Source organism: Marmota marmota, unplaced genomic scaffold, assembly GCF_001458135.2.
Source record: "Marmota marmota marmota unplaced genomic scaffold, marMar, whole genome shotgun sequence".
Taxonomy (NCBI): Eukaryota; Metazoa; Chordata; class Mammalia; order Rodentia; family Sciuridae; genus Marmota; species Marmota marmota.
The window spans coordinates 11,731,632-11,743,416 of NW_026000051.1; the positions used below are offsets into that span (position 1 = coordinate 11,731,632).

At 42.0% G+C, this 11,785-nt stretch overlaps 1 protein-coding gene across 1 annotated transcript in view; it reads left to right on the forward strand.

The window, feature by feature from the left end:
* Brinp1 (BMP/retinoic acid inducible neural specific 1) overlaps nucleotides 1–11,785 on the forward strand; it is a 169,134-nt gene that overhangs the window by 140,698 nt on the left and 16,651 nt on the right. Inside the window, exon 7 of the mRNA XM_015497775.2 lies at nucleotides 2,670–2,892. Within this exon, the coding sequence (XP_015353261.1) occupies nucleotides 2,670–2,892 (223 nt within the window). The remainder of the gene's footprint in view (nucleotides 1–2,669; nucleotides 2,893–11,785) is intronic.

The following is an 11,785-nucleotide window of genomic DNA, read 5'->3' on the forward strand; positions in this document are numbered from 1 at the left end:
AAGATAGATCCATCCCTTCTTACTTGCGTCTGTGATTTGTTCTGGGATGTATCCCTTTTGCTCATTTTCAGCCTTTACCCTAATGCCTCAGCCTCCAATAACTTGGAGGGTAGTCAACAAAACCTATTTTCTATAAAGTGAGGTCTGTACTTCCTTCCTTTGGAGAGTCTTGTCTCCTTTTAGTCAAGAAATTTTAAATACAAAACTTTTAAATTCTATTTTCTTATCAAATTTGAATTTGAGTTCATTGAAAGGGCTGTTACCCCGTTAACAGAACTCTCTCTAAGATGAGCTATATGTCATTCACAGGAGTCAGGCTGGCCAAGAGAGCATAGGTCATTAGGGGCAGTCTCCTGTCTTCAGTCAGCTCACTAAATAAATCAATCAGTGCAGAGCTCTAAGTTATCGTGTTAGGTTAGTCAGCTTTCCATTTATTGTGACAGTATACCTGAGATAATCAACTTAAAGGAGAAAAAGTTTATATTTGACTCACAAATTTAGAGGCTTCTTTCCATCTTTACTTGACCCTGTTGGTTTGAGACCAAGTACATCCTGGTGGGAATGTGTGGCAGAAGAGTTGACTCTTCATCTCATGGTGGTGGAAAGCAAAAATAAAGAAAGATCCCCAATCACCTAACTTCCTCCTAATAAGCCCCACCTCCTTATGGTTCCAACACCTCCCAATAACACCAAGCTGAGGACCAAGCCTCTAACACAAACCGGGCTCTCATCAATCTTATACTGCCCTTTATTGAGGTATTATGGTATATCTGTAATTATTTAGGCAGATATGATCCTATGTCACTCTATCAGATTTGAATTAGATACCATTGTACCCATTTGACAGATGGGTAAACAGGGCTTAAGAGAATAACTGTTCATAGTTAAAACATGATTTGAACTCGTGCATATCAACTCTCTGTAACAGGGTGTTAGAGGTATTCTGGGGATCATATACTTTGGTTTTCAGCACTTATTATTACTTTTTTCTCTTAGTATACTGAGCCTCAGGACTGCCCTCTTTGAGTGTGGAGAGTAAGTGTAATATACAAAGTCCAAAACTATGATTTGGAGCCTCGCTAGGGTTTGGATTCTACAGTCTATTCACAACTGGTCCTTGAGCAAATTAGCCAACTTCATTGTGCCCTAATCCTACAAAATAGGGGCACCAAACTACCTACTTCAAGGTCTGATATAAAAATCAGTTCTGTTAGGTGCTCAGGATTGTGTCTGTTGCTTATTGAAAGCAATGCAAGCATTTTTTAAAAATAAAATGAGTGCCTAAGATGCCTGGAGTTTTCTTGTATGTTTTTAAAATATGAAGTAAAAGTTTTAGATTGTAGATAGATATGCTTTTAATCCAAACATTGTCCTTTTCTCCTGAAAAATGATCACTCCTTCAATTCTTTAATTTTCCCAGTAGTTGAAGATGGATGGTGGGGCTGGTGCAGCAAGGAAATTTTAGACTGGAAAGCAAGATTTTGGGGTTTGGACCTGGCTCTTGTAGCTAATCAGCTGGGTTATCTTCAGAAAAGCATTTCCCCTCCATGAGCTTCAGTTTCCCAATCCTAGATGGAGAGCAAGAAAAACAAACTGCATCATTTCTAATACCATGTCAAGCTGTAGCCAATAATGATGTTTTTGAAACTCATCGTCACAAATTGAGATGGATTTTGTCATGAAACTTTCACCAAGGAGACTCAAGAGTGTGGCACCATGTCCTCTCTCTCTCTCTCTCTCTTTCTCTCTCTCTCTCTCTTGTTGTTATTGAAACTAGGATTTAATCCCAGGGCGCTTAACCACTGAACCATATCCCCATCCTGTTTTATTTTTTATTTTGAGTCAGTGTCTTGTTAAGTTGCTGAGGCTGGTTTTGAACTTGCAATCCTCCTGCCTCAGTCTATGGAGCACCAGGATTACAGGCGTGGGCCACCACCACCAGTTGTCACCATCTCTTAAACTGGGGTTTCCCAAAGCCAGAGATGATCAGTACAACTGCACATAACACTTGGGTGCCTGAATGGGGAGGATCATCCATTTCAGGTCTTTGTCAAACCTTCAGATTACATCAAAGAGAAAGTTTCTGTTTGGTGCTAATATGCCTTTAACACCTTTCTAACACGTGCTAATTTTCTATGTTTCAAAGTGAAAAAAGGCATGAGGGTTTGATCACTTAGCAGGCAACAGTGTCTGACTAGAGTTTATTCGTACTGTTTTCTCCAAATTTATTTTTATAGCTACCATTCTGCTGTAGGCATGCAATAGTGATTTTCAACGTAGAATCGCATTAAGAAAGTGTTGCTTCAATTTTTAATTTTTAAGTTAAATTTTAATTTTTAAACTTTTAACTATGGTGATTTGGTTCAAAGAAAAGGCTGCATATAAGTGCAAATGAGATGTGAATATTTTCCTAAAGTTGGCGTTCCAATGCAGAAGTCTGGGAAACCCTGTCTTAAACAAGGATGCTGTGTGAGGATGCATGTCATTAAAAAAGCACAGCGGCTTTTGCCTGCCTCACAGGAGAGCAGGGTTGTGCAATGCTCCATGGGCCTTGGACAAGTTGGTTTTATTTGCGAGCCTTCTGCATTAAGAGGCAGGGCTAAGTGTGAGAGCTTCTGATGGGTGCTGTCATGCTTAGCCTTTCTCTCTTGACCTTTGTCTCCTGCTAGATGAATTTAAGTCATTTATGAAGCGTCTCCCCAGCAACCACTTCCTGACCATCGGTAGTATCCACCAGCACTGGGGCAACGACTGGGACCTGCAGAACCGCTACAAGCTCCTGCAGAGTGCCACGGAGGCTCAGAGGCAAAAGATCCAGCGCACTGCCCGCAAGCTCTTCGGTCTCAGTGTACGCTGCCGCCACAACCCCAACCACCAGCTGCCTAGAGAGAGGTATGTGCTGCCACCACCTCGGCTCTGCAGGCACCAGTCGGTCACCTGGTGTTTCTTAGATCATATCCACTTATTACAGAAGGAAATGCAATGGAGATGGTGCATCTGGGGTGGTAAGCAAGGCCCCGTGCTGTTCAGATCAGCAATGCCTTGTGACTGCCTCTGGCTTCTCACCTACTGGCTCTGGCCACATTGGATTTCACCTGGGTTCCTAAACATTCAGTGGACTCTCCATATCAACAGGTTCTGCATCCACAAATTCTACTAAACCTGAATTGAAAATATTTTGGGGGAGGGGAATTGCATCTGTACCACTGAGCAATGTTAAGACTTCTGCTCTTGTCATTAGTCCATAAACAATACAGTACCATGGCGATTTACATAGCATTTACATTGTATTATGAATTACAAGTAATCCAGAGATGATTGAAAGTATGCAGGAAGATATGCATAGGTTATATGCAAACATCATTCCCTTTTATATGGGCATTTGAGCATCCACAGATTTTGCTATCCATGGCAGTCCTAGAATCAGTCCCCCAGAGCTGCCAAAGGAAATTGCACCATGAGCTTTCAGCCTTCGGTTTCTTTCTGATCTGTCTGACTGAGGAAGAGAAGTAACACTAGCCCTAACAGCTATGTGGCCTTCTTCTGGTGGCTTAAAATGTAGTATCTACTTAACTTTAAAATTACTTGGCAAAGTAGACTTTAACATCCCCATCTTAAAGGTAAATGTATTGGGTTAGCTGATGAGTCAGTCTACTCAACTTTTGAGGGCTTTTGACCAGAGCCTGGAGTGAAATGAGATAGATGGGGCACTTATAGCCAATCATTTAAGAAGGCCCTCACTGGCCAGGTCCCTGAGTGGGCCCTCACCTGACAGCATGTGCCCCCTTAAGAGTCTCACTGCCCTACTTGACTCTCAGAGGCCCAGCCTGCCCTGAATGGACCTGCTTTTTCTGATGGATGGTGGGAAATAGAGACGGACAGGGTGCATGCCTTCCCAGAGTCAGGGCTTCCTGTCCTCCCAGGCACAAACAGGAAAGGAACCAGGATGAAAATCTGGGTCCTTCAGACCATTCTTCCAGGGAATTTTGGGCTTGCTGCTGGGAATTGTTTGTAGTGGTGACTCTAGGGTTTCTATGAGGACATTGCAGGACAGCAAGTAGTTAGGGTTGGTGGTTTACCACCCTAATTCATCTGGAACAGCTCTGCTTCTGTTCATTTCAGAGCTGAGAGTTTTGCTTTCAATTTATTTTAAAAAGAAATCCACTGGTTAAAAGAAATGAGCCAAGTCAAACTCACTTTTCAGGCTCTGGCAGCCATAATTGTCTGTGTGTGTGTGTGTGTGTGTGTGTGTGTGTTATATAAATTTGATGCCCTCTTGTACAGTCCAGGAAACTGAAGTTCAAAACTAGAAGAGAACAAATAATCGTTTCAAAGCTACAGTGTAAATTGGTGGTTCTCAAATAAGAATGATTTTGTCCCCTGGGGACTTTTGGACATGCCTGAAGACATGCTTGATTTCTATAACAGGGAGTGGGTGCAGTTGTACAGGGAGTTCTCCAAAACAAAGAAGTAGGTAGCTTCAAAGGACAGTGATGATGAGTTTTGTAAACCTCATGTGAAGGGAAGAGACAGGATGCCACCTACATCTTATCCCCTCAACACCTGCTCTGCTGGCACTCAGGATTTAACCCCTTCTGGGTTCTTTTAGGTAGACCCTCCAACCTAACCATCCTGTCCGTGCACCTAGTTTCTTTCATCCCCCATGAAATCTTTTACAGTTGCATCAGACCATACAGAAGGCTTCTTCTTCTAAGCTCCCATTTATGTAAAACCACTTTTCTTGGTGCATTTTCCTCTCTTTTTTTCCATTATGAAATGGACTCTCTATGCCCTTGAATGTACTCATTTCTGATTTCTTCAATCCATCCAACTCTGAGCCCATTGGCTTTGTACCTCCTTTGCAGTAATTATTTTGTGAATCAAGTAGATTTTGTCTGCCAGTCTCTTACTTGTTAGAGTGTTGCTGGACCTGGAACCTGGGACTAACACTTGCAAAATGGCTTCCTTGTCACATGCAGTAGATGCCGCCACTGCCATCATGAATATGTTTCTGAAGCAGTCTTCTCTTAGATCCATCAGTCATCTGCCACATGACCAGCATGAGGCACTGTGGGGACCCAGAAATGAACACGGTGGGGTATGTGAAGGGTTCTGTTGGTCATCAGGAGAACGTCCCTCTCTATGTTTCAGTCCATAAGAGCTGACATAACTATACAGCACAGACTGGGTGGCTTAAAGAGCAGAAGTTTATCTTATCACAATTTTGACAGCCAGAAGTCTGAGAGCAAGGTATCGGCAAGTTGATTTCTTCTGAGGCCTTTCTCTTTGGCTTGCGGATGTCAGTCTTATTCCTGGGTTGTCATGGTCTTCCCGCTGAGTACATCTGGGTCCTAATCTCCCTAAAAGGACACTAGTCATGTTGGATTAGGACTCAACCCTTTTACTTCATTTACTACTTTAAAAACTCTGTCTCCAAATGCGGTCATGTTTTGAATTACCGGGAGTTCAACATTGGAACTGGGGAGGGGTGGTAATTTAGTCCATAACACCCTAAAGGGTAGATTGGGGTTGAATCCTTAGGTCAAGAAACTGTGCATCCTAAGGACTGATCATGCTGAATGCAAATCTTGTAGAGGAGAGACACATTGAGCTATTACAGGCTTCAAACAGGTGCATCTATCTTTTGTTAATTGTCCCCTCAGAGAAGGGAATGCAGGTCTAAGTCCAAAGGCACTGAGCAGGCACTTACGTTAATAAAAAAGAAAAAATCTCCAGAGCTTGGCATCACTGAGCATGCCAGCTATGGAGAAGACTCAGGAAAACTCCTGAAGGAGAGTACCTGAACAGGCATTAGAAGGGACAGAATGGGGTACCAGGAAAAACACCCAGGCAGAGTCATGGAGCCCCATTTTGAGATTATGCTCTACCATTAGTAAGCTGTGTGACCCTTGACTCTTCTGAGCTCAGGTGCCCACTTTTGTGAATAAGTCTCTGCTCCTCCTGTGCAAGTTGTCAGGTGTGGATAGCAAGAAATGTGCTGTGACCTCTGGGAACTTTAAAGAAAGAACTCTCAGTGATGCCCTTATTCTCCTGAGAGGAGAAAGCTTGCCCCAGTCTTCACATCCTCCCTGCATTCACCTGGAAAGCAGGCCTAGAATGCCACCACAGGAAAGTCACTCAATTATGTTCATTTAAAGAGCATTGACTGTTGCAGCTACGGGAGTGGGGACACACTGAAACTGGGCTCTGAAGGCTTCCCAGGACAGCTGAACTTCCTTGGCCTGGCTGTGGGCTGCTTCCTGACATCTGAATCTGAGGCTCTAATGAGCATTTCTCACACGACAGGGCACCTGTCTGCCATGGAGCAGTGTCAGACAGAGGTGCTAACACTGGGAACCTTGGACCACCTCTAGCTGAGCGAGTTTGTATTTGCAAATGAACTGATTGCTCAGCTCCAATTTGTCTGCTTGTTGAACTCTGTAGGAGACAGAGTGCTCTGAGCGGGTGCCATTACTGCAACAGGTGCCAAGGAGAGTTTTACTTGTCTCACAGAGAGGTGGCATTTGCAGCAGGATGGGAGAAGGAAGGAGTAGAGGGCATTAGCTGCACATTGATGGGTAGAAATCCTGCCTGCATCCTGTCACTTACCAGCCATAGGGCTTTATGTAAGTGCCTGTACCTCATTTGCTAAACCGGATAATGACTTGCCTTCAGGTTTAGTATGAGGATTAAGATTTTAAAAATTAAAGATCCTAGTAAAGTACCTGACACAGTGAAAAGGGAAGAAGAAAGAGAGAAAGGAAGAGGGAAAGGTGAATTTTAGTATATATGTTCTAAATGCCAAGCATTTTACATGAATTAAACAAGTCCTTTCTCTTACTGTAGACTATAGCCTTATTAATGAGGTGCTTTTGCTATTTTTCCACCATATATGGTTGGCCAAAAGCCTAGCCCAGGTGGAATATTTGAATTCTGGGAAATGTAATTCAATGCAGGGGCTGGGGCTGGGGAGTTCTTTTTTTTTCCTTTTTCTTTTCTTTTTTGAGATTAAATACTACAGGAGAAACTGAGTACATTGGATATGGAGATGACTATACCAGATAGAGGGCAACTAAGATAAATAATACTATCACAAACCAATGCCAATAGCAACTGTTTTTACAGGTAATTGAGCTGGCTGTATGTAAAGATTTTGGAGTTGGACTACCAGATTTCATAGCCCAGCTCTGTCACCTTACATTGTTATTCTGGGAGAAGTCACTAACATCCTTGAGTCCCCATTTCCTTATCTGTAAAATGGGGCTGATAATAGTGCCCATGTCATAGGGTTGTATTGAGGATTAAATATCTACACCAACATCAAGTGCTCCCAATGGTGGCTGGCACGTGGAAACACTCAGTACATGATAGCTACTTCTCACTGTTTTTTATCCACACACTGATATTTGCATATAAATTTCTGATCACAGGGACTGACTGTTAAGGATGATGGCATATATGTTTTTTTCATCTGATCCTCACACTATCACCATGAACTAGATGCTCTTGGACCCATTTTATAGAAGAAGGAACTGATAGGCAGAGATGTAATTAGCTTACCCAGGGTCACACAGGATCAGACTGATCTTGCTGATTTTGCCGGTGGGCTTCTTGTCAAGATCCCTGTGCAGAGAAGCAAGAGCTCCTGCTTTCTAAACAGTGTGCAGCTGCAAAGAGAGGTTCTGTGCTGTGATTGGGGCCTCTGGTGTGGCCAAAGGCAGGGTGAGCTCACCAAGGCTGGGCAGGTGTAGACTAGGATTGAAGGAGGGTGATGTGCTGAGATTCAGGAAACAGGTCTGGGGTGAGCCTGACTTACCTGCAATTGCGAAGCCTTGAATCACGTTCAATCCAAGCAGATTCCCAAGTGGACACATTTCCTGGAGGCCACAAGAACAGGCCTGGCTCATTGAAGGCCAACTGAACACACATTTACTATGGGCTAGGCTTTAGATGCACTCTGATAAGTGAGACCTCTCCCACCACAAGGCCCAGTGTTTGCTGAGATGAAAGTAATAAAACTAATTCCAGACTAACCCGCTGATGGGGGATTAAACACTCAACCAAATTTTTATGAGGTTCCCATCTTGTGTGAGATTTCACTTGAGGCTCTGGAGACACTATGATGGACTTCTGTTATCTTACAGGGGAGGTGGCCCTCATGTCAGGGCATACTACTGTTGTTGGACATGTCAAGGGAAGATGAGGACTCACAAGGAAATTTCTGTGTATTGTCTCACCACCAGGAAATCCTTGAGTTGTGCAGAGTTAAAAAGAGAGAAAGAGAAGAGATAGACTTTGGGTTTTCTAACTGTCATTACTGGACATTGAGACTTTGTAAACCTTGTTTTTCTCAGTTGTATAATAGACATAGTCATTTCTGCCTACTGCCTCAGAGGGCCACTTTTGGGCTAATCATAGATGTGAGTAGCCTTGTGAAGTCTAAGTGCTGTAGAGAAGACTATGCAAGCAAGATGAACTTGAAACCACACCCATAGGGAGAAGAATGAGGATAAATTCAGGTCCAAGAGAACATTTAATAATTAACATTTCCAAAGCATTCACCGTGCACCAGGCACTATCCTGAGTTTCACTTCATCTAACCATTGGAACAATTCTGTGAGGTAGCACTGATTCATCCCACTTTATGAATGAGGAAATTAAAGCACAGAGATTTAAATGACTTGCTAAAGATTATGCATCAGGCAGGAGGTAGGAGTCAAACTTAGAAAGGATGAGTTCCTGTTCCTTCTACCCTATTCTACCTGTCCTGAGGTTTGATGATCCAAGGTGTTCAGGTGTCAAGTACCAAGACTGAAAATTGCAAACTAATCTTAGAAATCACCTCTTATTACAAAAGGGAGAGGAAGGGAAGGAGGAAGGATGGAAGGATGGAGTGAAGAGGGGAAGAAGAAAAGAGGGAGGGAGAAAAAGTAGAAAAGAAATAAGGTACAAAGGGAGAAAGAAAAGAGGCACAAAATAATGTTGGGAAATGCTGAATTCCACTGGCTTTGGTGCAATACCACAAATGTCTACTGACCACCTGGTCTCCCAGCCCTGAGCCAGTTGCTCAAAGGCATTTAAAGATACAAGCCAACAGTGATTTTGTCCTCAGAACATCATTGTCTAGCCTCTGGATGTGTTGAAAAGGACATTGTTTGGGAAGCAAGGGACCTGAATTCAAGTCACCCCTGCAAGGGTGGCGTATAGTTGATGGTGAACCATTGTTGCTCTCTTTTAAATAGAACAGCTCTTCAGCTGTTTTCTCTATGGGAATTCTGAATTAAAACTCATTTGGGAAAATAAAGTGATTTTTTTTTCCTAAAACAATTTGAAGACAATGGAGCTTAATTATCTCAGAGGTCCTTTCCAACGCTAGGAGAAATAACACTCACAGAGAAGGAGAGAATAATAGTTCAATTGAGAAATATTGGGAGAAGGTCAGTAATTGAAACTTTGAGCAGCGTTGCTTTCAGAAGATGCTAATTAGTCAATTTTAATGAGTTGCTTAGAGTTCAAACTAAGATCTTCTTTTGCCTGAAATTACAACAGCCTCTTAAGTAAGTCTCCCAGAATCTACTCTGATCACTTCCCAATTTATGTTCCAAGAGGGTCTCAGAATTATTACTTAAGAAGCAAATTCAATCTTGTCCCGTCCTTGCTTTAAACTTTTTGGTGACTGCTCATTTGCTTTTAGTAGAAAAATGCAGAATTTTAAGGTGACCTACAGATCTGCCATTACCTGCCTACCTGCACCTCTTACATCATGTTTCACACCTGTTTCTTGTCTGGTCAGCTAGAGACCCACACTGGGCTTTCTCTTCACCAAATGTATGATGCCCGCACCCACCCCAAGGCCACTATGCAGGCTGCTCCTTTTACTGGTATATGTCTTCCTCCTTCCATTACTTTCTCTTTCCCTTGAAGTAGTAGCTTCTACCCTTCCTTTAGATCTCACCACCAATGTTCCTTTCTCAGTAACAGTTTCACTCCATTGAAGGGCTTTCTCAGGACTCGTTCATATGCTTTCTTGGCATTCCAACTTCCCAGCTGCATTGCAAATCTCAGTTTACCATTATACCTTTGTTTATCAGTGTCTGTCTCTCCCATGAGACATACCTCATAACTTCCCAGCGCGGTACCCAGCACACAGTAGGGTATTCAGAAAACTTTGTGTAAGGGATAGAGAAATAGATTATTTTGTACTGAGATTGTGTTCCCCAAGTCATGTTGAAAATTGAGTCTATAAGCATATAAATAATAAGCATATAAATAATCTGGGGATTTTTTTTACATATGTTGAATATGTTTAAATTGTCTTCTTCATTCACCAATGGAAAAAACTAAGAACAAGGGAGTGAAATGACTTGTCCAAGTTCACTGGGGAATTTTTGAGGAGACTATGACTGAAATTCAGGGCATCAGACTAACAGTTCAGGCACTTGGTAAAATGGAAACCATAAATGGAGATTTCAGCTGATCCAGGTCCAAATCCCACTAGTATCTCTTATGAATCCTATTATGTTGGGAAATGTTCCTCATTGGGGAAAAGAAAATTTTAAAACAGGATCAAAACAAACACTTCTTAGAGCTCATTCATTTCAGTAAATTGAAGCAAAATTCATACTAGGTTTGTTTAATGTCGATGTGATTTGAAGCTTCTTTCTTGAATTCTACTGATTTTTTAAGAGATTATAGTATGGCAAGGCAAAGCAGATTCATGGAAGATTAACTCAATGGCAGTCAGTATAATTATTTGCCTTTTCCAATGACTCTTGGTCTTTGGTTTATTTTTACTTCTCAAATTCACACGGCCTTGACCTGGTGGTCCAGGCTGCAGCCAAGCACAATGTAATTATGTATTGTCAGGATGGAAATTTCTTGGAGGCATCAACTTCAGGCTCCAATCTTGGGGCCATAACTTCTGAACCCATGTCAGCTGTTAACATATTCCCCCAACCATCCAGTGTTTAATTGGTTTCTATACAAAGATTCTGGCTACCAGGATAATCATTATCACTAATCAGATGACCCTCAATCTCCACAGTGGTTTCCATTCTTCTTTCTGAACTGTATACAGGTTGCCTCTGGATTGAATCTTCATATTTTCTTGTAGCGGGACAAAATGATGTGGCTTCTTACACTTTACTGCACCCAAGTCAGTTTCGACTTATCAGACTGACTGTTCTGGCCTTGTCACTTATTAGGTGTGTAACTTCCACAAGCCTTTAAACCTACCAGAGCACTCTGTTTCCTCATCTTCATGGGCAGGATAAGAACAGCGACCCTATGGAGTTGGTGGTCATAATCCAGCACAGAAGTAGGCTCTGGGGATTTGATGATGATACTGTTTCTGCTTCAAAAAAAAAAAGTAGATGTTTTTGTTGTATGAGACAATGCACAATCTTACCAAAATTAAACCATATAGTAGAACTTCAGTAGAACTTTGATTCTTACAACTCTTAAGTCTGACAGGGCAGGTGTGTGACTACCAATTCCATGTCCATGTCAACGAGGCCCAGTATGAAGATATCCAAACTTCAGTTTCCTGGTTGGTATGACGGAGTTGATGGGAGTACCTAACCTAGGAGAGTCAGTAATAGTACTTATATCACATATGCCTCCACATATGCTGCCTTTAGCACATAGTCAAAATTCAAAGAACAAGTCTTCTTCTCAGACAAACTTGGAGACCCAAAGTTTGTCAGTGAATAGAAAAAATTAAATTGAAGGAGGGATATATATATATATATATATATATATATATATATATATATATATATATCAG